Below are 26,092 nucleotides of genomic sequence, written 5' to 3'. Positions count from 1 at the left end.
TATTAAGTTTTAAAAAAGTTCCATAAGAAATGCTTATATCACAATAACAGATGCTAATTTTTTCAGCTCCTACTCTTGATTAAGAGTTAGCGTGCAATTTTGGGGTCATTGGCTTGAGTCCCATCTCAGGCACGGGTGTTTCTAGAATAAGCATACAGGCTGTTCCATGCTATGCCCACTGGAATACGGCAGGGACACATTTCACACTCTGTCTCACGCTACAGTTAGTGAAGGAGAAGTCTGAACAGCTCTCACATTGGTCTGGCAAGCACACCTTGATCAGTCCAGCAGCGGTGTACACCTGTCTCTCTGTCGCAGACACTTTGCTCCAGTGGCCTGTGTTGAGCTGCTCCCACACAGCATCCAGCAGGGCCTGAGCCCTGCTCAGAACCAGCGACGGGTTTCTGGAACACAATCTCCTAGCTTCTATCACTTACAACAATATGGCACTGTCATGAAAAATCCTGACTATATTGTTATTGTACTGCGTGTAGCACTTCAGGAAAAACTACACAATCTGTAAACTGCTCAAGATATCCAAGTGGGGGGATATAAAAAAAAAATACACAGAGGGCAGTTGAGTAGTTCTGTTTCCAACAATACCGCTTACATTTCAAATCACAACAATAAAACCAGTTAATATTCTGAAATTTTTGACAAAATTAATCATTGTGCACTATATAAAATACACTGAATATAATTTTATCAAAAAAATATATTTAAGTCCAGGAATAGTCCAAACATGGATACAATGGAAGAAAGTGACAACCATTAAACAAATACTTTCAGAGTAAAAAATACATTACTGCACCACCATTTTTTTTTTAAATTTTTAATTTGGTTAGTGAATGGATAATATAGCAGAGAATTTTATTTGAGTAACGTGAGCATTATTTATAAATACAGTTGAAATATGCGCTATCATAATATAACAGTTTTGAAAATCAGAAACTACAAAACTTTTTTTCTTTCTTTCTGAAATACCATTACCTGACAAGTGAAAATTATTTACAGAATGAATGAATAAATCTCTACTTATTGAGGTGGTTAAGGCACATGACAGGAAAAGGAATCTAAAGCGAGCAGCGACTAATGCATTTGTGGTTATAAAAAGCCCACTGGCCCATGGGAACTACCACCATGTTCTTCAGTTGTAAAAATCCCCGCCTGGTCCCATCAGGGACTGAACCCGGATCTCCTTGGTGGAAGGTGAGTGTTGTGGCCACTCGACACTGCTACTCCATTTATTGTGAGGCTTGTGTAAATATTCAAAATTTAAAATATCAAACAAATAATTTGCCATATATACCTGACAATAAGTATTAGACAGCGACGTGATCCGAATTACAAATTATAAATTCAATTCGCAATTGTTGATTCTGGCAACAGCTTAGATGAAGAACAGGTGTGACAGATGAGAGGCTAACACTTGGAAGTGGGATAAGGGGGAAGGTGCAAATGGAGACTAGCGCCTAAAGACAGACCCGTACTACCAGCCAAGGCACGTCTGCGCATGCGCGCACTTGTCACTCTCTCTCCCTCCTTCTCCCTCCCCCCCACCCAAGGGCTCTTAACGGCACTACCTTACCCCTCCCTTTCTATTCTTCGATATTCCTGTGATCACATTTGGAACGTGCGGTAGGCATTACGGCAGAGTGTAACGTCTAAATAAATGCCATATCTGTAATATATATTACTATCCCTTTAAATTGACGGTACTTTTTTTTTTCAATTACGATATAATCATTCATGGAGAGTGAATTTAAAAAAAAAAAAAATTAATAAGGAAACAGTCCGAGAATTACTGCCATATTCTAGTCTTTAAGAAATGTAAAAACAAAAATTTGTGAATAGTAATTTTCTATGAGTGAAAAAATTAAAATTTATGATGTCAATACTTGGATATGACTGTTATAAGTATAAATACATTCAACTAAAAAATATTTTAGAATAAATCATTATGTTGTCCACGACAAATATAATATAATTACATAAAATACTATGCAATAAGCAATCTGCTTTAGCGCCAAAGTTTGGCCTGCACCCTGACCTGTATTACCGGATGTTAGCATTTCGGCCGAAGTGTCCGCATTGTCCGACGAGATTGCTCTTGTCGGAAAACACCTAAGATCAAGTTTACTACTTTTTTTTTTAAGTAATGACACTTTGTTGAGAATGTTGGAGGTCGGTAGACGGAGGGGCGATACGAATAATCCTTAATTCGATACCGCATCACATTTACGAAATGAACGAAATAGAAAAGGCAGTTAGATATTATAGCATGTATTCTTCCAAAACATAGAAGCAAAAAAAGTTAATTTTCTTAACCGTTCAGGTGACAAATTGTGCTGGCAAAAATTATGAATTAGATAAATGTTAAAATAAGTCTAACTTATTATTAACTACTCGTGGCTTCGCCCGCGTGAAAAATAAGTATGAAAACAGTCTATCAAAATGCTATAAATTGTGTTTTAAAAGGGAAAATGAATTTATTTAATTGTTATTACCAAGTATTTCAAAATGTTAGCAAATTATTAACAGAAAAATACCATACAATAAATCTAAACTACACCGAGACAATGAAACCAAATCACATAGCTAAATCAATGAAACCATATAAACCACATGTAATCAAAGCTTGATTTCCCTGAAAACTATCAGTTCAAACCCAGGTGACCTAAAAATAGACCACTAATATTTGTATATCTGGAAGACATGCATATCACTAGGAAATTAACTTTCAACAATGCAATGGCAAAATCCTTTCAGCCATTTCAGTATGAAGAAGTAATTACATTATTAGCTTCAGATCTATCTCACATGAACCGTACATTTTTCCGGGATAAAAAGTAGCCTATGTTTTTATCGGGCCTCTAAACTGTCTGCACACCAAAAATCAGGTCGATCGGTCACTCCGTTGAAGCGTGAAAGATGGACAAATAAACCAATAAAACATAATAAACCAACAAACACACTTTAGGATTTATTATATGTGTATGGATAAATGGATTTAGTGTTTTAACAACTTTTAAGGCTTTCAGCTTTTTCTTGCATTTAATCATTACACAGATCATGAATATGTCAGGCAAACTTAAAATTTGTTTATAAAATCTGTGACACTCTTTCCGAGTGTCCCTCCCCTCTTCCTTTTTTTCTCTTTGTGTTTTTGTTTGTTGACGGATGACGTGCGCGGTTGGTGGACGCGTTCCTTTTTCTGTGTGCAAACGTCAGGCTTTTGCTGTGGCTCCTGCCTGGTGGCGCCGCACGGCGGTGAGTTTGGTAATCCCTGAGTAGTTGCGGTTTTTACGCACGCGGCTGTTGGTTTGGCAACTGTGTGGTCAGCTGTGGGAGAAGTGGTTTCTCTGGCGAATGCCGGGTGAAGTAAAACATGAAAGAATTATGATCCTCTCAGATTCCTACAGTGTTCTCTCTGCCTTACAGACCACTAAACTATCGCATAAATCTCCAGATATCATAATAAATATTACATATCGTCTTTATTCCCTGACACGACAGGGTATACATATATCATTTACATGGATACCGAGCCACATGGGGATTGAACATAACGACATGGTTGATAACATGGCCAAAATGGCCGCCACAAAAGGAATTCCCATCGCTACCCCTATTGTGGAAGTCATGTTTCGGGAACTTTACCAGGAAATGCGGACGCTCTGGTCTCTGGAGTGGGAAAGAATTGACATAATAAGGTCGTACAAATTACTCCAACCCTCCTTACAAACTAGCCCATGGTTCTCTAACCACCACGGACGATCGTTTTGCACGACACACATACGCCTACGATCAAATCATGGCTGCTTTAAGAGTCACTTATATAAGTTACATATTGTAGCTTCTCCCGATTGTGAATGTGGGACAGCTACTCATGACATCAACCACATTTTATTTCAATGTCCGCTGATGAAAAATCACGACGAATTCTTTCAAAACCTTATTAGAGAAGGTAAATTTCCTCCATACAATCGTGAATATGTATTATGTCAACCTATTGTGCCTGTGTACCACGCTGTATATCAATTTCTGTTCTCCAATGGTGTCAAGTTCTAACTTCAACATTTCGTTGGGGAAAGTCAAGTTTCGCATTAGTGTTCAACGGTAATATACGACGTGGAGCAAGTCTCAGCTCATCAGTTCTATTTCGGCTTCCAACCGAAGAGGATGTCCGGCGAAGAGGCGTGACACCTCGTCACGACGTCAGTAAATCAGCGACCGTCAAACGGCACGTACAGTGGACGCAAGGTATTTGCAGACACCGAGAGAATGGCTGTGGCCGAGTTTTCTCATACGGCCATGTTTTGTGCAATTCCTGTGTGAAATGCATCTTTTTCCCCTCAATTTTGTTCATTTCTGGCTGAACGGGTACCACCCAAGGCCATAACACTCAAGGAAGAAGAAGAAGAAGAATGCTGGGTGAAGTGGTTGGTCTTGTCGCCTCGGCCGTATTGGTGTGACGAGGTTGAGGTGTGAGGGGAGTTTGGGAAGGTGGGTGAGAGAGACAAGTCTTACCATAAAAAAATTGAGGGAGCGCCGGCCAAGTTTCACGAAGCAATGGTTAAAATGGGTTTGCTTTTGAACGTTTGATGTAGAGGAGTGATCTACGAGAATCATCATGGAAATGTGTTTATGGAGTCCGAGATTATGCAGCCTTTTTTTTGTTTTTGAAATACTATAATATGGATATACATAATACGTTTTGCTAACGTGTGTGTTGGTAATGTAAGAGAATAGGTCTGAGTTGTGGTGCCCCAGTGAATGGGTCTACGAGCGTATATCCCGTTTATCTGCTACGAGATTATAAGTCCAGTTTAGTGTGAAATTATTCCAAGAACAGTTTGGTAACCAAGATTATGCTAGGGGCACGGAGAAGTCTAATGGGCCGATTGAAGACAAGAAGGGATGTTCTACATTTGTCCGCAGTCTTCTGACAACGGGACTGTGGCGTGAGGAAGGCGAAATCTACAGAGGCATGCAAGATACTTCAGTCTTCGAGTTGGTGCTCTTAGTTTTTGTGCAAACAACAGTAAATTGCAGGATGCAAATTTAAAGGCTGTTCGTTGTTGTAGAGGCTTCTAGAAAACTATAAGTGTTGGACGTCTGGTTTTTCTTGCTTGTTGTGTTGGGAATGTTCGTCGTAATTATATAATATATATTTTTTAGTAGAATTGTTGATTCTCGTAGGGTTTTCTGTCGTTGCTTGTTGGACCAGGTATTCGTTGTTTTTCCCTTTTGGGGAGGTTTTGCTGGTGCGTCCGATATGTATTTAATTGTGTATTTTTTGCTTAAATATTTTTTTTAGTTGGAAAATATTGAGCCTTTCAGGGTACACCACAGTAAATAAGTATCTTTTATGCACATTGTGAATTGAATTTATAATTTGTAATTCGGATAACGTCGCTGTCTAATACTGTCTTTCGTGTGGTAAATGAAGGGTTTGTGCTGTGAAATGCAATTATTTTTAGATATATTTTTTTAACGATAAATATTTTGTTATATTTTTATATTATTTATCTGCTGGTTATCTGGTGTTATCTGGTGAACTTTTATCAGTCCTGTGTAGCGGAGGATGGAAAGTAAATATAATACGAGAATTTTGTAAATCCTGGCCAATGAGTGCAAACTTATAAACCGTGGTGTAAATTTTTTTTTTGCGCTAGAGATTTTTGAGGCACAAATGAATTTTTTTGAGATTTGGTCCACTAAATAATTATTCTTATTTATTACCATATCTTAGATATTATTCCCATTTGTTGGTTTTGGTTAACGTTGAATGTCACAGATAGTCAATTCTATTATGTTGCTTTTTTTGAAACTTGAAACTGTGTTTTATAAATAGTTATTTATTGTAAAATTTGATTTAAAATTACCAGCTGAGATTCATTAATCTATTTATAATAATATTATAATTTTGTTTTGTATAATAATTTATTTTTAACTGTGGGGATCAAGGGAATTGTTTTAGGGGTGCACCCAGGGGAGGGACAAGAGGTTTGTTTATGAGTGAAGCCACTGATGGGTATGGTTTTGTAATTTTGAAGCTAACGCATGTGAATGCAGTGGAGCTGCCTATTTCTGCTCAGATTTTAATGCCCTTGGCCCCTTTTTGGCTGTTAATGCTTTTTTATGCGTGCATATTGTTGGTTTTTCCCTTTTTAATTTTTTATTTGTTTTGTCTTGTAATTTTTTGTGGAAGCGGAAGATGTTGACGTTGATTTTTATTTTGCCAATTACAACTAGCATCTCACTCTATTCCTTTTCTTTCTTACATCGTTACCTACCTTTAGCTTGATTTGTTTAGGTTAAGCTATGGGGGTGTTTCAAATCTAATGCCATTATAACTTTGATACAGGATTAGTATATACCAAACTTCAAAATAAAATTTATTTTAAACATATATTTAAATTTGAAGAAATAGCATGAACTAATTCAAACAATGGAATGGAAATATACATATACATATGTCTTTACAGTGTAAAAATTACCTTTTCGTGTCACTGACAATGTATAGATATTAAGAGGGCGGACTCAGTGGCACCATAGAAATTTATTTCGGGAGGGGAGTTGAAAAAATTATCAAATAAGAATTTTTGTGTTACAGAAAACTTACGTCAAGGGGCTTGGACGTTACATTATCATTCTCAACACGCATCACTGCCTCTGTGGTTTGTGATTCCAGGTGTATACATGTTTTCTTATATCATTTAGACTGTATATTTATTGGCACATCCACATTGTAAGGGTGATTCTCACGCTAATGCCTTCGAAGTGTTAGAAAACTGTGCAAATTTCTTTTCAGATAGGGCTCCCTGACCCTTTCCAAGGTCATTACACGCGCACTCTTTTTTATATTATTTCCAAGTTCCGCGCTCCCCACACCTTCAACTCTTCCACACCGTCCTAGCTTCACCTTCCCCTCTGTCTCTAGGCCTGTCGTGCATGAGCAGAAAGATTCTGGCGCATAGTACGAGCCTGTCTTTAGGCGCTAGTCAAACGGAGTTGGTTGCAGGGTTCCTTCCACTTCTCTTCACTGTGACTGCTGGAGAAGGCACCCTCCCCCCACCCCCCTCTTCCACCTTCCCAGGTGAACACCATGTATCACAACTTCCTTTGCTTTCTGAACAACCACTCTTTAATAACTACAGCCATAAAACTCAATTTTTTTTTGTCTGCAGTTTGGTGTTTCAAAAGAGGCCCTGTACATCATTCTACTGACAAAAGCAACACCAGAAAAGCTATAGTAAACACAAAAAAAATTTATCAATTTAAATAATTTTCAAAAGCTATGTACTAGAATTGCTATTTCTACACTATAAAGTATTTTTTATAAGCTCATAATCTAAAAGTTTGGGGTTGCAGTATATTCAAGTCCCATTATTCCATCCTATTTTAAATATACACACACACATTGAAATAAACAATGTTTGACTGTATTTTAAGTGTAAAGACACTGTTATAATTAATGGTTTAGAGTCATTGTGGTAAAATATAAATATAATTGTTTATGTACTTACACATTTTCAATATTATTAATAGGCATGACAAAATAAGCCATACTTTATTTTAATTTTAAATTGTTCACAGTGAACAATGACTGGTAGAAGTTCAGATGACAGGACAATTTGCAATCTGGTAATATTTTTATAGGCTGAAAACCAGCAAACAATAAGCTGTTTGCTACCACTGCAAAAAATATCTCAATAAAATTTAACAGTGTTACTTTTGTTATAGCTACTTGTGATTTAGTATTTATATTCATTAAGTAATATGAAATATATAATGCTGTTGCCAAAAACCATAGAATTGTTTTTGTTACTCCATTACTTTAAAACCATTATAACAAACTTCAACCATGCTATTTACATTCAATATTAAATTCCAAGAATAATTTGATATCTGTATTCAAATTCAATTTGTTCAGAAAAACTTATATTTACACAGAATGCAAGTATTGGCCTACCTGCACTTCTCTAAATCATCTTCTGCTTCATGGATCAAAAAAATAAATTCTGGGTTTACATCTTGTGACAAAATACTTGACAAAGAACATGGTATATTTTTCTTCAGTTCTCGTATTATGTCTCCTAATTCATTTACACCCTGTAAGATAAAAATACAACTTAAGAACATGAAATTAAGTAATCCATTGTTATTTATGTACAAACAATGTGCCACCTACAAGCCAGTCTCAAAGCAGCTAAACTGATCATGGGTTAACTTACGGCTTTATTGATAATTATTACACTAAGAATACCTATAAAAATTTTAAGTTATTGACAATAATTATCATGTCTTATCTACTAAAATACAAGGCAATCTCAAACAAGGATAAACTATGATACAGCTCAACTCAAGCATATGACCACCTCAAATGCAGGGCAATATCAAAACTTGATGTAATACAACAAAGAAGATAAGATGACTTTGAACACAAGTATAAAATAGGCTTAATCCCGGTTTTTACTCAATATAATATAACCAAAGTACAAATTGCAAAACTCACTGTTTCAGAGTCTTTTTTTATAATAAGATATTAACTGTATCTAACCAAACATATTTTTTATTCCAATGAAGTAGTCACGTAAATATTTATATATCTAGTACTCAATTACTGTAACCATTTGAAAAAAAAAAAAATAATTGCTTGAATTCATAGTAAGTGAATTTGTAAAATTTAGGAGCTTAACCTTAAGTACTAAAAAAAGGAATAATTAATTAATACATATCAATGAGGAAAGAATTAATACATAAACAACAAATATGAACAGGATAAAGCATGCTGCAAAAAACCTAAAAATGTTAAAAAAAATTGCAATATAAAATATGTTAGCAAATTGTAATTATTTTAGTACAAGATATGACAAACACAGCTTTCCTAGATACTCAATGCTAAATATGTTTTAAGAAAGTATAAATAACAAAAATAATATAATAATAAACTGCAAGCATAGAACATCACTACAGTAGAAACCTGTTATAAAGTTCCTGCTTATAATGCTTTCCTGCTTACATCATATTTTTTTTAAGTTACAACATTTTCCCCATGACACTGTACTATTTACATCCAGTGTAAAATGTTTCACGAATTATGCATTTCTTACTTATACTGTTCTAATGTTTGACTTGTACTCATAAAATTCATTAAATAAAGGGCATAGCCGGATTAATATGGGAATTCTGCCCCCATGGCTTTTTTGACTCATACTTAGGGGGTCGATTTGGTGTCGAATGAAAATAATTCACACCAATTTTTAGCTCTTTAACTCAAACGGTATTTGAGAATTTAAAAAAAAAACTGTTTTTTCAAAATTATTTTTATTTTTATAGTAAAATTCGGAATTGATTAATGATGATTTTTTTCCTAATTATTACGAGTCCAAAACATGAAAAAATCATATGATCATGATTCTCAAATAGAAAACCGATTTTTAACGGAGAAAAGAAATATTTCTTTTTTCAGCCATCTTGAAATATGTCACTCACCAAAATTCGTCAGAAAATGTCTTTTATACTCCTCTATACTCAGGAATTTTTTTGAATTTTTAGAAATGGTGGAACAATTCCAAAAAAATTATAAACTCATTTTTTTTCTTCAAAATCTTGCGTTTTAACAAACTTACATTTTTTTTTAGTACACATAAATACGTAGAAATTTTTTTTTTTTACCAAAACATATCTTTGCAAAAGATAAACAGAAAGATTCAGTAGGTTAAAGTGATTAGAAGGGTTATTATTGATTCAAAAGACACTTAAAGGTAATACTTATATATTTTTTCATACTATTGGGAAATATTTTGAATTTTGATACAGAAAAAATAAAAATAATAATTAGGCTAGTCTTCATCACTGTCTTCATTCATGACGACACTGATTTTTTCATCAATAAACAGACGACTAAGTATCTCAGCTGGTTTTACGATTTTCGCTAAGTATCGAGCGTAAGATAAATAGTATATAATAGCAGCAATGTGTGAGCAACATCCAACAGTACGTCTACCATTTGCACAATCACAACAATATCGAGTTATTCCAGAGGTATTGTTCTTATCTGACTGATATTCAACAAAACAATGATATGTCTTCGAATTAATATGTCGAGATCTGACTTTGAATTTTATAATATTAGGTGTAATTTTTAAATAATAAAGTATTATCGTTCCGTTTTCATCCATCATTTCAGCTAAATACGATACAGCTTGAGACATTTGATATGATCCCGTGAATAGAATTTTGAGTTCTTGTTCCGTTAATTCAGGAAAATCAGTTAATATATCTGAAGTTATTGTTGCAAAAGGAACTTTTCTTCTTGCCCAACGATTAGTCTCTACTTCTGAGGCTAAGGTATTATCTTCATACTTTTTTGATTTCATGGCGGCAATAATTTTTTCAGAAAGATCGAGATCAGAATCAAGTCTCTTACCAAATTCATTGTGCAGAAAACAAGCGATTCGACAAAAAACACCAGTTTTTGGAAGCAATTTATTGTCTAGTTTATGATCTAAAATCCTAAACTTCTGCTTAATATCTCCATGTACTGCTTCAACAAACCAACGGATTTTGGTAACAAAACGGGATTCATTTGATTCATCTGTGGTCAGTTGATTGCGTTTTCCTTTGAGAGCAGGCATTAGCACTTTAAACCCCAATTCTTCTAAATATACTATAACATCCCGGAAGCCACGATCAACTACAATAATGTCACCTTTTTTCAGCAACTTAATCAGACCATTGGGATCACTTAAGATGATTCTCATAATCTCAGCATCGTTCATATTAGCTGTATATGGCCCAAGCATATCTATAATGAAACCATTTGTAGTACATATCGTGAATGGTTTGCACAGAGGAACTTTCTTTTGACCAGAATATGATTTCCTCTGGTATTCGTTATTTGCACTTTTTTGATGACGAATATATGTTCCATCGCAAATTAATATCAACTGGTCATCTTTCACTTGATACAGCATTTTAGCAGTATTTGACGTATTGGCGAGTAATGTCTCCCTACTAATAGCATCGATTCCGAAATACTGAGGTAAAATATCTTTTTCAAACAAAGATATTACTTCATCACAGTAGTCGGATACCATTTGTTCCCGAGCTAAACCAAAAATGGAAGATATCACTGCATTTGAATTTCCTGTTCGTAATTTGAATAAAAAAATAACAAGAGCTTGAATGACATTACGATTCACTGATTTTCTCATCGACATTAGCATTTCACGAAGTTTTATCAATTTTTCCCAGGTAAGGCTCGTAAATACCTCCAACTGTTTTTCTGAAAACGAGTGATCTCCAATTTTATCAATTATAGACGAATCAGTGCCAATAGCCAGCTGCCCAAGTAATTTTTCCAAATCACGAACTTCAAATACACTGGTATTCGAATTAATTCGAAAATTGTTAATTTCTTCATCATAAAACCGCTTTTTTATAATATACACCGATTTCCTTCAGGAATAAAGAGTCGTCTTGTCGAAAATACTTGTTTGCGTGCTTCAAATGGAACGATTGTGATATTTGCTGATAATCCACAAAGGCAACAGTATTTATGTGTCGATATGATTCGGGGAAAACCCAACTCCACAAATTCTAACTCTTCTTCCATTTTTTCTTCAATAACATATGAAGGATCTTCAGATGATGATACGGATGAAACAGTAGTGGATGAAGACTGAGAAAAAATTGGCTGGCTTTTGATACTAACTTGATCTGCAGATGAATCCTCAGTGTTCTTAAGTATAGGTGGTCTTGTTAAAATAACTCGACACTTACTACAAAAGGCATCATTAACAAGAACTCTCTTTCCAATTTTTTCTGTCGCAATATTAGCTTCATCAATTGTCATAACAACTTTTTTATAACCAACCGCTTTACGCAAATATATGTTACAATTGATACATTTGTTATCAAAATCCATTCTGAAATCAATATTAAAATTATATATTAGGAATTTGGACATATATAAACTGATTAAATATAAAACTTCACTTACTTGAGTCTTTGTAATCGACTGTGACACTATTTAACGACAAAAAATAGTATCTCATAAAGCTGAGACGATATAATATAACAACAATGATACTCCAGTATAATTTTATGGTGAAACGAAAAAATATTGTCAATATAAGTACTGAATTAATTAATGCGTTAACTGCTATTCAGACAATGACATCAACCATAAAGGCTTCTTTGTTTTTAGGTTATCTAAACAAGCGGAACCTTAGAAGAAATAATAAATGGATACAGAAAATCCCGATAGATGGCGTTATAATGTGCCAACTTGGCCAAAATTTTGAAAAACATAGTTTTAACGTGATCGTTGTCTAGTATAAAGATTGAGAATATTTAATAAGTAATGTAATTGTGAATTTTAAACAAAAATAAAATTTTCTACGTATTTATGTGTACTAAAAAAATTGTAAGTTTGTTAAAACGCAAGATTTAAAAAAAAAAATGAGTTTTTAATTTTTTCGGAATTGTTCCACCATTTCTAAAAATTCAAAAAAATTCCTGAGTATAGAGGAGTATAAAAGACATTTTCTGACGAATTTTGGTGAGTGACATATTTCAAGATGGCTGAAAAAAAAAAAAAAATATTTTCTCCGTTAAAAATCGGTTTTCTATTTGAGAATCATGATCATATGATTTTTTCATGTTTTGAACTCGTAAGAATTAGGAAAAAAAATCATCATTAATCAATTCCGAATTTTACTATAAAAATAAAAATAATTTTGAAAAAGCAGGTTTTTTTTTAAATTCTCAAATACCGTTTGAGTTAAAGAGCTAAAAATTGGTGTGAATTATTTTCATTCGACACCAAATCGACCCCCTAAGTATGAGTCAAAAAAGCCATGGGGGCAGAATTCCCATATTAATCCGGCTATGCCATTTAAAAAATTTGAAAAACCTTGCTATTCCAACACTTATCCCATCTGTGAAGTTTAACAACTTCGAACACTTTACAACACTTCAGGTAAGTTTTTGTTTACATTCATTGTTACACCATAGATAGGTTTGTATGCGAAAACCAAACGGAAATGAATCAGAACAATGACACTACATGTTAGCGTTGGCTAATTTGGTGTATTAGATATACCAAAGGTATACATTCTCAGTTACGTGTGTTGGCACCTTCCTCTTAGAAAGCTTTTGAAATACAGTTGGCAACTCTGATTATGTTATCCTTCATGTGTTGTTTTTTCAGTATGATACATTCTCGTGTTTTACTGTACATGATGATGCAGCTCTAAGATATACTTATACCGTAGAACCTTGATTAACCGAGAAAACGGGGTCAGCACGGATAAGCGAAAATCACGGATAATAAAATTCAATTGTATTTAGGTTATACAATACGGCAAAATTTTTTTAAGTAATTTATACAAAACAGATGTACAAGTATTACAGACACTAATTATTAATTTTTAAAAATATGAATTATATTTACAATTTGATATGCACAGGACGGAAGGGCAGTTATTCTGTACTTGTAATCCAGCTTAACCTGGACTAGTATTTCTTCCCACAGGCAATTCTAGTCCGTTTCTTTGTCCGTTCATTTCTACTGTTAATACGTAGTTTTTAGTTTTACTTTCTTGTTGTCCCTTCCCTAATGAATTATTACACTTAATTGGCTTGGTTTCTAACCCCCCCCCCACCCCCCCAAGTTCAATTTTTAATTGAGAACCCGGATAACCGAATGCCCGGTTAATTGAGGTTCTTCTGTAACTTTGTGTGCTACAAAGTAAAGTTGAATGACAAACTAACAAAAAAAATAATAAGCTTTGCTGTTGCTGATAAAAGATTAATTTATTTCATTCGTAATTCATAGATAGTAATTTCCAATAAACACATGTTCAAGTGACGAAGGAATTAGCCCAAGGCATTTCCACTCTAAACCTCATTGTCACAAATTGTTAGACAATTCTACAGAAATGTGGCAGGGTTGAATAAAAACTGTTTGCTTGGTTTAAGCAAATTCAAGCATGAGAGTACCCATAAGTAGGAGCCAGAAAAATTAGTATCTTGCTGTGCGTGTTATTTTTTTTGCTAATTTACACTATAAATGCTATTTAATTGGTGCTAATTTCTGGTAAAGATAGTTATTTAGTAAAAGCTGATTCATCACTTCAGTGAATTTGTTAATTTTTTAAATCAGAATAATTGCAACTAACAATTTTAAGGGGGAAAAAAAAACCCACCCTACTCTTTATTTCAAAAATTGTCAGTAAAGTTTTTTTTTGACAAGAAGTTTTGCATTCAAGCAAGCATGATAGCTAAAGCTAGGCAGGCATCACATAAGAATTAAGTAATAACTTATTAAAATAAAAAAAAAATAAAAAAACTTCAACCTTGTTATAAGAATTTATTTTTTGCAAGAATTAACACCATATTAATCGAATAAGAGTTACAACAAATACCATTCAATCGTTCATGATAAATATTTTAATTCTAAGTGGATGTGCAAATATCTTTTAAATAACATGGTCCATGAGAAACATCATGATGTCATGCAAGTGGTTGCAATTAGCCGACGGCCGGCACGTACGGGCGCAGCCATGTCCGCGAGGGGGCGTCAACTGCGGTCGAGGCTGTCGGCCACACTGTCGCCGTAGTAGTCGATCACGCGCAGGCCTGGCATGCGAGCCACGAGGGTCGTCACGCCCTGGTCGCAGATGCTGCGGCACTGCTCCAGGCTCAGGTAGGTGAGCTCCGGCAGCACGGAGGGCACCAGCTCCAGCCACACAGTCCCTGGGACACGCACCGACTTTCCGTCGGTAAACGATTTCATAGTGTCCCAGTGGCAAAATTATTTTCCCCCTCCCCACAGCTCTTGTTTTAAAATGTGGACTGCAGTTTTTTGATAAGGAACCTAAAGTTTATCCATTTTTAAAATTAAAAAAAATATATATATTGAAGAAACAACTATTTTATAGATCAGGAAACAAGCGAACTTCGACAGTTGGTAACTAGGTAGCACTAGGGTATTTAAAGGTTGGTGGGGTTGGGTGGGTGTGGAAGCTAGGTAGCGTCGCGTGGAGGGGCATGTACATGCACTGTAAAGCATTAAGTGGGAGCAGATGCTGAGCTGGCTGCTTGCTCTGGATTCTGCCCTGGCTATCACAACACACATGCTGCCAGTTTGTATACTACAGTAGCTTACTCTGTTTTATTGCATAATCATTGCACGTGCATAGTCGTCACACCTATATTTTAGGGTGTCAAAATTTGGATAAAAAAACCTCTTGCGTAAACATCAAATATTATGTTTTTGGTCCCGCTATTATATTCAGAGCGCTTTGTGTAGATATTTTTTCCGTATAAAACAATGTATTTTAAAGTAGAAATCCAATATTTATTCGGACATTACTTCTTACTTATTTAATAAACGGAGATACGAAGTTGTCTGATGTGTAAATTTACTTTTTAAAGCCTTTTTAAACGTTATAAAATGTATGTGTTCATATGCGGTGTAACGCTTATAAAAATGTAGCCAGCGCTAGTTGGCAAAATTCATGTTTGGTTATGTTGCTTCCCGTATAGAGCGCACACACGTAGTCAAATATCGATATTGATATCTCGCTGATTACATGCAATGCGCGCTCTCTGTCCAGTGCCAAGTTAACTAACTACATTTGATGGCCCGCACTCTTTCGTGGTAAGTGTGTACTACGACAATAGTTATGCATTAGTTCAGGCTCGCATTCGAGTCACAGATTATTTTTTTCTATTTAAAGTTGAAGAAAGGTTTTTGTTGCATGACTTATTAATTTAAATTGTTTGGCGTGCTATTGTACACTCTACTTTTTAAATAAACATACTTTCTATGAATGGGTTTTGTTTTTATGAATAACTGAACCTAACAAAAAAATTTTTTAACATAAAAATCGCACCCCCAATTTTCAAACTTGATTTTAGTATAAAGTGTGCAACGATTATACAATAAAACACGGTATTTGCAAAACCCACAACAGACTTTTAAAAGGTCCTTCGGTAACATTTAAAGAAATATGTACAGGATGTTTTTGAAATAAGCTACTCATTTTTAGCCAATAAGGAGCGGTATTGTCTATGATTCGTGTACTGATTCAAATTAAAAAATTCTGTTCTCTGTGTAATATTTGTTATTCACACCATACACAGTTACAAGAACATGACTAAACCTTGTTTTCAATTTAATACTCACAAACAGTCATTTACTTATTACTTTACTGTGCGTGAAACACTTATACATTAACATGGACCAAGCTAAAACAACGATGGCTAAGCGACAAGAAAGAATGCATAACTCACTCTTAGCCAATCAATTTCAATGTCTATGACAGCATTAAAAAAAGCTCCACTTTTTAAAATCTGAAGATTTGAAAATTAAAGAGTCCAAACTAATAAACTTTGCATGGTTGGTTTCATAAGTGTTGACATTAGCATGAATGCTTTATCTGTAAAATGTCTGCGTAGTATTACCTGATATCCTCGCAAGTCCAAGAAGGTCCAGCTTCCTGAGATGTCGGCAGTTGGTCACGATGAAGTGAACACCGTCATCTGTCACTTCCCAGCACCAGTGCAGAATCAGCACCCACAAGTTACGAGCGCTACACACACAAAAAACACCGGAGTTGCAGTAATCCTACTCCATAAAAGTTTAAAAAAAAATTCAATTTAACAAAAGGACATTGCTATCATTACAATTTCACTTATTTTCACCATGTGAACACCTAATTCATAACAACGTTTACACAACTGATAAAAAAATTACTTCATAAATATGTTCAAATTAGCAGAAAAAAAACTGTTACAAATTAACTATCCTTCCCCATAATTGAAGAACTTTATTTCTCATGGCATACAATGGTATCCTACTCTAAAATTACACAGGTCTGCTTACCACCATTTTATAGTACCATCTCAGACTTTAAGTAAACACATACAAAACAATTAAGGACTAAGGTAAATCACTTGTCACATGAGGAATAGCTAATGAACTAAGAAACCTCCAATCCTATGATAGTTATCTCAAATAACAACATCCAGCCATATTGGCTTGATTATAATTTAATTCTGATTTGGCAAACAAATATTAAAAAGAACATAACTATACCAGTTCGGCATTTTCTTTTTAGTTAGAGGTAACAATTAAGTCACCAAAATATGTTATTAAAAGGGCAAACTAGAAAAATCAAACATTACACATTAAATAAATAAGAAACCTTATTCAGCCACGTCAAACCCACACATACACAGTACACAAATATATATAAATCAGTAAAAATAAATAGGAATTTTATCTGTAAGTATATAATTCACAAAAATAATTAATGGGTATTTACATAATCAAAATCAAATACAATTATGTGCTGTATTAAAGAGGCAGTCTGTCTGTAATGCAAGTAACCTAGCAAATCTGCAACTACTAAAACTATTCAGATTAACCATTTTATAATTATCATCATAAAACCAACTATTAAGGAAAATATATGACATTACTATATGTTACTTGAAAGACAAATGGTTTAAGTTAAATAAACCCCTCCTAAATCTCTGTGGTACAGTTTTTTAAAGGTACTAAAATATTACTGTACCAATTAAAACAGATGATTAAATTAGAATATATATACACACACACACACACACACACACACACACATACACACACACACATACACACACACACATATATAACAAAAAACACCGCAATCAATTTTTATGGAGGCATATAAAATTATATTTCTTGAGGAGAACCAAAAACAGAATGGATTAAATTTTTTTTTTCCACACAGGAAGACTACTTAATGTTAAAACGGACCAATACAAATTATTTTTCCATTTATATTTTTGTTTGTTTTTATCTTACACATAATTACAGGTTCTTAATAGTGGGTATCAGCAAAATTAACATACTTCACGACTGAGGATGTGAGAATGCTTTAAAATAACAATAAGTACAGCAAACCAGTTGTGCTACCTTGCTATCATTCCAAGAAACACAGTAACTACAGTAAATTCCATCAATATTTTTTTTTTCATGTCAAACTGAAATAACTACAGAATGAAATAAAAAAAGGTTACAACCAGTAAACTGGTTATTAGGTAATAGTAATTTTCCTGTGATATATTACTAACCGACCCTGACTCAAACCCCTGAAAAAAGACAATAGTTTCAAAAACACAAACATTTTCTTTCAGCCATGACTATGCTGAGATTGCAAATTTAGATGATACATGATCTTATTTAACATGATCGTTAGGGTGTACCAATCTTAATTGCAGTCATTCTAATCATCCAATAGTAACCAGTATAGGCCAAATACAGGCTACTGGTAAGTGATAACCTTGCACAGTTACATATGTGAAAGAAAACATAATAGATACTTAACCATCTAGATGTTCAGAACCAAAATTTAAAAGATGTTTAACACAATTTTGAGTTTACCATTTGAAAGACCATTTTTTTTTTCAATTTCAATCTGGTGGGGATACACACATATATATGCACATTATATATATATATATATATATATATATATATATATATATATATATATATATATATATATATATATATATATATAAATACATATATATAACAAACATATATGAAGTCCTAAAATAAGAAATTGAATTTTATTTAAATAAACTTATAGGAATTTTAAATACTTTGTGTTTTATTTTCCCAAAACTTTTTTTCTTTAACCTCACAGCATAATTATGCATGCTGTGTGATAATCTGTACAAATAATCTGTTAGATTCAATCATAGTATTGAAGTACAATAAAATGTCGGCACATTACTTAGCTAACACTATAAACTGGATTCCACAAAAAAGTAAACAGTGAAAAATTCAAGATATTACTTTAACATAAAGTGTCACATTTAATTAATTAGTCTACTATGATTGATTTTTGATGTACAACTGGAAACGTGACACACCTGGTACCAATAGCAAGCATGGTGCTGTCGTCCAGCGACGAACACTCGGACATGTCAAGGTACATCAGACTGGAGAAGTTATCACTTTTAAAGAATTTAAGTAATCCTGGACTTGTGAGTTGCACGCCTTTCCTTAGTTTGAGCACTGATAGTTTTGTCAACTTTCCTATTCCATTGAGCAGGCCTTGGTCGGTCATGTGATCACAAAATGATATCTGAAGATCAGTCAACCTGCACAACACAGCAGTGTCCATTAGTAAATAATGGAGGTATGATGAAATTCACATACAATTATGTATAAAAATGATAAAAAAAATTAATTATTTAAGGTACAAAATAGCATATGACTCAAAACTAATTTTTAAAAGCATGAAACTATAAATACATTGACTTAAGTATTTTTTGTAGCAAGATTATTTACATATTTTTAAATAACTAATACAAGTGTTCAACTAGGTGTTAGGGGTGTAAGATAATTTTTTTTGTTCAATCTGAATCAAGTTGAAGACTAAGTCACTAAAAAAAGATCACTAAAAATAATTGGCAAAGTTACGAAAATTCCATAGATATTACATTAGTGACTGAGTAGGTATTTTACCAGCTCATCCTGCATACTACACACACTGTAGTATGCATGCAAGTATGAGGTGAGATCACAAAGTTTGAAGACAAGTGCCACCACTGCTCAATAGGAAGCGTTGGAGTCATCTGCAGGTGTAGAAGGGGAGCTTATTTGCCTGTGACACGTTCTGATAAGGTTACAGCAATATCTTTGTTCAGTAGAGTGGCATCCTGGTAAGTGATAAGTGGGTCAGGCTAGCCCTTCCACTTCACCGAAGTGAAAGGTTTAAAAGCAGATGTTCCAATACAGAAAAGGAGTCTAAGGAAAAGACAGAAGCAAAGAAAGAGGTACACCAGGAGAGAAAGGAACAAATGAAAAAATGGACAGAGATGCTAGAAAAGTATGTGGAAGGAAAAAAGAAAATATTATACAGCCAAGCATGGAGTAAGAGGAAAGAGAAGGGTCAGAAAATTAAAATGATAAATGAAGAAAAAAGAATGGCGGAGACAAAAGCAGAGGAAAAGTGAATGTGGAGTTATTACTTTGTAAAGCTGCTGAATGCAGACAGAAATGAGAATGAAGAAGAAAGAAATGACCAGGAAGTATTTTCAGAGTTGGATGATGACGATATCACACGGAACGAGGTAAATGAAACACTGAAAAGGATGGAGAATGGCAAAGCTCCAGGGACGGATGAGCTAACAGTAAAAATTATAAGAGCAGCAAGGAAGTAGGAATTCACTGGCTGTACAGAGAGAGGAGGTGTATTTGGAGAGAAAAATGCATACCAGAGGTCTCGAGTAAAGTGATAATTGAGCCAGTTTTTAAGAAAGGATACACGAAAAGATGTGAGAACTATAGGGGGATCACTCTGATGTGTCACTGTGCAAAGGTGCATGAGAAGATCTTGGGAAAGAAGATAAGGAAGGGCATGGCAAGCAAATGGCTTAAGGAGCTACATGAGTTTAGAGAAGGGAGGTCTCTGCCATAGACCTGATTTTTGCCATTCAACAACTGATGGAAAGAAGATGTGAATTCGTGAAAGATCTAGTAATGATATTCCTGGATGTGGACAAGGTGTACAGCAGTGTAAAGGTGTGATGAGAAATTTGGTTTGGAAGAAGGAGGTGCCATTAAAATGCAAACAAGTGTTGTACAAAACCTACTGTGTGCCCATAGTCACCTACAGAGCACAGACTTGGAATGTAGATAAGAGATATGATAAAAAGATCAGCGGAATAGGAATGAAGTTTATGAGAAGTATGTTGGCAGTAACGAGGCGAGACAGGATCATTAATAAGATGGTGCAAGCAAGAGCACGAGTACAGGACTTCAGATTATTGAAACAGCAAGTTTGAGATGGTATGGCCATGTCCAGAGAATGGGAAAAGAGAGGCTGCCTACGGAAATAATCGAGTTAAAGTAGACAGAAAGACGACCCCAAAAATGACCAAGGAGAAGGTGGGAAGAACAAACAGTTAATGGAGTGCAGGAGTGGGGAGAAGACTGGAACAGAGTGAAGGATGAGGAATGATGGAATCACAGAGGAAGATGGAGGCATTTTTACTTTGCTGATCCTGCCACAGGCTGGTCAGTTGTTTTCGTTTTGACGATTAATAAAACAGAAAGAGTTTGTGTAGATTTTTGTTTTCGAACCGGAAAATCAGCTTCTGAGACTTATCAACTCTTAAAAACAGCTTTCTGGGATAAATGTATACGCCAAAAAAAGTGTGAAAAAGTAGACAAAGTATATCGAATGTGAAGAAAATATTATTTTTTTTCTATGGATATTGTGCACGAATTTGCCCCAAGGGAGAAAATAGTTAACCAGAATTATTACATGTCCTTAAGAATTTGCTTGAAAAAGTGCAGAAGAAAAAGCCTGCACTTGAGCGATACAAGAGTTGGGTCCTCCACCATGACAACGCTCCAACTCATTAACCGATCTCGATCACTGCATTTGTGGCCAGATTCCAAATGCCTGTGCTTCTGCAATCTTGCCGAATTCTAAAAGTTTCCTTACTTGAAATTGAAGCTGAAAGGGAACCAATTTGACACCACTGAACACATCCAGGTAAATACAGAGAGGGTTCTTAGCTACCTTGAGGTGGAAGATTTCCAGGAATGCTTTCAATACTGGAAACACCGTTGAAGCCAGTATGTTCAGTTTCAAGGGGACTATTAGAAGGAAATACATCAAAATAGCCAGTAAATACTGTCATTTTGAAACAACAAGCCAAGTCTTAAAACTTTTCAATTATACCCTGTAAAATGTCAGAATTGTAAAAAACGAAAAAAAAAAAAATTACTTTTGTAATAATAATGCTGGGAGTATACTGGAGGTGGGGCCATGGGGTGGCAGCGGACCAGCTAGCCAGCCCGCTAGCCTATTGGCCCATGTGTGAGGTATGGTACATTAGCACTCATACGATTAGCAAAGATGTATCGCTACCCCCCTCCACCACTTCCCCATACATCAGTGCTTCCTCAGCACCTATGGAGGGTTTGGCACATTCCCAGAGCCCCACCTGCATGACGAGGCGTAACTATTATGCCATTGTTCTGGGAGTTTCTGGTGTCAAGTTGGCCCTGATGACATGACACTTCAAAGGGGTGCAAGACAATTTCAAAATGGGGATTAAGGGGTATAAAAATGGTGACACGAGCCTCCGGGCAGTGAAGCGAAGAGGACGAATGACCCCTTGGCGAGCAAAAGTGGACGACGAGCGACAGGCTTCATTTGCAGACTGGTGCATTGGGACTACAGGGTTTGTATAAAAAGTATCGGGAACAATTTTTTCTTAGACCTAAATGTATGTCGCAGTGCTCAAGCTGTGACCTTCAATACACGCCAAGCACTAGTAGCCTGCGAGCGTTCACTCAGACAAGATCATGTTTTTAGAGGAACCCTGTCGAGTGACTCGCTGCAAGTGCAAAATGCAGTGAACGATTGAACAGCGGTACGCCATCAAATTTTGTGTTGGGCTGGGGAAATCAATTATGGAGGTGTTGGGTACGATTTTCCAAGCATTCAAGGATGAAAGCATGTCACAAACTGCAGTTTTTAAGTGGCACAAGCTCTTCAAAGATGGCAGAGAAAGTGTGGAGGAAGGAGCCCTGCGCTGGATGGCCGTCGAAGTTAAGAACTGGTGACAACATGCAACATGTGTGTGAAGTGCTGAATTCAAACCGTCGGTTAAGTGTGCACATGGTTGCAGATGAAATTGGCATTGGTAAGATGACAGTGCACACCATTATCAATGGAAATTTAGAAATATGAAATATCTGTGCGAAACTCATTCTGACGGTCTTGATGGACAACCGAAAGCAGAGGCGAGTGTCTGCTTGTGAAGACCTTCTGCAATGCATTGAAAATGATCCAAACACACTTATAGTTCCGACTTGGCATCAACAGACTTTTTCCTATTCCCGAATGTCAAATCCTCCCTCAAAGGCCACCACCATGGGACTCTTAAGTGCCGTCAAAGAAGCTTGCACACATACCCTTAAGGACCTTCCGGAATCTGCCTACCAGTCATTGGAAAGCCATTGGCAAAAGTGTGTCCATGCTCAAGGGATGTACTTTAGAGACGTTTGAGGCATTGTAGCAACGTTTCAAGTAAATCTAATTATCAGAAACTTTTCCCGATACTTTTTATACAAACCCTGTACGTTGTGTGTGACAGATGAGTGAGTAGTGTGAGGCAGTTCATTAGGACACAGGTGCACGGTAAGAGACGAGCAGCAGAGATGGCCACTGTTGAGTCAAGCTCCTGTGGGGAGAGTAAACTGTGGACTGAACCAAAGAGTGATAAATTTGTGGACATACATTTTACGTGTTGGAATTTAATTAATAGTGTGAATAGTAGTTAGTAAATAAAACTGTATTTAATTAATTGGGCTATCCTTTTCAAAACTGTTTTCCCACTTGCAACAATAAAATAAACTTTAATAGCACTTAAAAGTAGAACAAATTACACTCATCGTCTAACTAAGCATATTTTCAAAAGTCTAGAAAACATACTGTTGTGCCAATCCTGAAACACAAAATCAGGAATTTTTCTTTTTCTCTGTTAAATGTTTATGTTTACAGCACCAAATCTTAAAAATTGGTACAAAGAGTTCTGCTATATCTCTCTCACTTTATGCATATAGAGCTTAATTAAACAAAATAACTGTAACAGTTACGTGTACTTGTTATCTTACTCTTCTTTCTGTACACATATTGTGCAACTACAGCTTAATTTTCACAAAAACCTTAGCAAGGTGACAAAAAAAAGTTGTTAATGGATTCTCATTTGTTTATAACATTTGTTTATAACAGGCATCTGGTTGGTCAAGAAAGGGGGAAAATAGCAGTGTCTGTGTTAGGGAGGAACAGTTCTCTGCTTACTGGGTAAGCAGCTGGCAGCAATTAATTTCCATCTGTTTCTATTGCTGGGGATGCAGACAAAAAACTTAATTTGTTGATGATAATAAACTAAAAACTAAAGAAAGTATATCAAGCATGTATTGTATCCAACAACAATTATGAGTTTTTTTTATTTAACTTATGTTTAGGAAAATAAAAGATACGCTTTGTTTATAGTAAGTTGACTATTTTTAGATAAATGCTTCAGCAAAAACTAAACTCCTAAAAGTTCAATATATGGTGATATAATAAATAAAACAAACATAGATAAATGCAGAATCAGACTAGCTAAACCTGTATCAATATAATTGTGTTTATTTTAAAGTAATATTCAGCTGAAGCACCAGACAGTAAACACTTCACCTTATCATGAACTGTGTATAGTAAAAGATTAGCATTAGATTTTTCCCTCCAATGCTTGAATAGTTGTGCGAAAAGTGCCAATAGTTTATGACCTCTTAGCAATGTGAGTGGACTATCTATTTATTTTGTCAGTTAGTCGGAAGAAGACAGCCTGAGCTGTCAAAAGATAATATATCTGAGACAGAAGGTGAATTTGTAGGGGAAGGGGGGAGATAGAGAAGGTATGCATTCCAACAGTTGCTAAGCATTATCTACTAGAAAAACATGCCATTGCACGTAACAATCACAGAGTCCTAATTGTAATGATGCAGAACCCTGCCCTCCTAATTAAATAATTTATCTTTTAAACTATTTTCATGAATGTAAATATTTCTTAAAAAGTCTTTCTAATGATATTTTACCGTTTGTTAAATATTTTAGGGTTGATATTTTTCACTTGCTATGTTTTTAAGAAGGTATTTTGTGTTTTAACAGACATTTTCTATCATTAGTAATTTTTATGTAATTATTCACAAAGAAGTCGCTGTTCTAGATTTTTACGTGGTTAGGCCTACTTATTCATGTTTTTCTCAATAAGTTTAATTTTGTAAAGTAATTCGTATTATAATTATTGTTCTTAATTTTTATTAACGTGTTGTAATATAATTATAAATCACGGGACTGTGTCTGGGCTGGTGTGATGGTTAGAAAGAGAGGCATGAGAGGCCTGTAAGTGGGAGTGAGAAAGGAACAGTGCTTCCCCGCCAACCGAGATAAAGACGGTAATCCCCCCCTGTATGGGAACTGAGTGATAACTGCTCTCTCACGGTGTGGGAGAGAGAACGAGAATGGGAGTCCCCGATTTTGAGGTGAAATTGAAAAGAGACTGATCAGGGGAAGCCCAGAGTTCTGTGTGTAAAAGGTTTTTTCATGTATTGTAACTTGTTCTGTGATTGGCTTGTATCTGTAGCGTGAATGAAGCGTGCGTGTGATTGGTCGGTGAGGTCATGTGACGTCTACTCCCTGCGTGGAGGAGACGAGTTCATGAGATCACCAGTCGTCTGTCGAACGCTGGACGAGTAGGTCGCGTTCGATGGCTTCTCGCTAAATTATCATTATCATGTAATTTACGAAGAGATCATCTCACGTTGGTGGTCGGAGCCAGGCCTGTATTTAAATCAACCTAATTGTTTTTTTTTTTGTTTTGGACATAACTTAATTAGAAATTGCGACCACCTTCGTAGGCATGTTGGCTCGGGGCGGAATTCGTTTTCGCTGGGTGCGGTTCTCTTCGAGGTCGTCCCATTTTTTTATACTTGCAGTAAAACATTACTGAAGGACTCAATCTACGCGATTATTTTCCGGTAATTTCTCGTCATGCGAGCTACCAGCAGTTGTTCGACGGGCAGATGTATGTGGAATGAATGAGCAGCCTCTTTTTGAAGTGTTTGGAATCGTCTGTGCAACATTCTATTAAAATAAAATAAAAACATCAAAATTTGCAATCGGCGTTGAACTGTTTATTTTGTCTATAACGAACCGTTATATAATGTGATCAAATGTTTTCCATCAGATCCTTGTCTTTGCCACATAAATGAAAAATAGTTATAGACTAGGCACTTTTATGCATAAGTCTGTGCTATGTTTCTAATTGCTTAACTGTATAATACACATAACAAGAAACTAAGATATGACACTACAAATAAATTGAATAAAAACTTAGTTTTTCCCAACAATCTGGATTGATAAGGTCTGAAACGATCAACTTGTACTACAGCATTATAAGCCTTTTACAGATGGCTGTTTTACAGACATAAAAATACTAAACT

At 35.2% G+C, this 26,092-nt stretch overlaps 2 protein-coding genes across 10 annotated transcripts in view; both read right to left on the bottom strand.

The window, feature by feature from the left end:
* The window catches only part of LOC134527947 (lysine-specific demethylase 8), a 30,486-nt gene extending 15,779 nt beyond the window's left edge, over window positions 1–14,707 (bottom strand). Inside the window, exons 1-3 of the mRNA XM_063361035.1 lie at window positions 14,570–14,707; window positions 7,979–8,118; window positions 275–404 (exon numbers count right to left, since the gene is read on the bottom strand). Coding sequence (XP_063217105.1) covers window positions 275–404; window positions 7,979–8,118; window positions 14,570–14,581 — 282 coding nt within the window. The 5' untranslated portion in view covers window positions 14,582–14,707. The remainder of the gene's footprint in view (window positions 1–274; window positions 405–7,978; window positions 8,119–14,569) is intronic.
* Window positions 14,373–26,092, bottom strand: part of LOC134527945 (F-box/LRR-repeat protein 2-like) — a 28,505-nt gene continuing 16,785 nt past the window's right edge. For 5 of the 9 annotated variants that reach the window (XM_063361030.1, XM_063361032.1, XM_063361033.1 and 2 more), the window contains exons 4-6: window positions 18,949–19,179; window positions 16,486–16,613; window positions 14,373–14,772 (exon numbers count right to left, since the gene is read on the bottom strand). In XM_063361030.1, coding sequence (XP_063217100.1) covers window positions 14,597–14,772; window positions 16,486–16,613; window positions 18,949–19,179 — 535 coding nt within the window. In that variant the 3' untranslated portion in view covers window positions 14,373–14,596. Of the gene's footprint in view, window positions 14,789–16,485; window positions 16,614–18,948; window positions 19,180–26,092 lie in introns of all 9 variants that reach the window. The other 4 variants (XM_063361027.1, XM_063361028.1, XM_063361026.1 and 1 more) reach the window with 2 other exon arrangements.

The sequence above is a fragment of the Bacillus rossius genome, chromosome 1 (assembly GCF_032445375.1).
Source record: "Bacillus rossius redtenbacheri isolate Brsri chromosome 1, Brsri_v3, whole genome shotgun sequence".
Taxonomy (NCBI): domain Eukaryota; kingdom Metazoa; phylum Arthropoda; class Insecta; order Phasmatodea; family Bacillidae; genus Bacillus; species Bacillus rossius.
The sequence above is the reverse complement of the archived record's forward strand: the minus strand, read 5'-3'. Positions and strand labels throughout refer to the sequence as shown.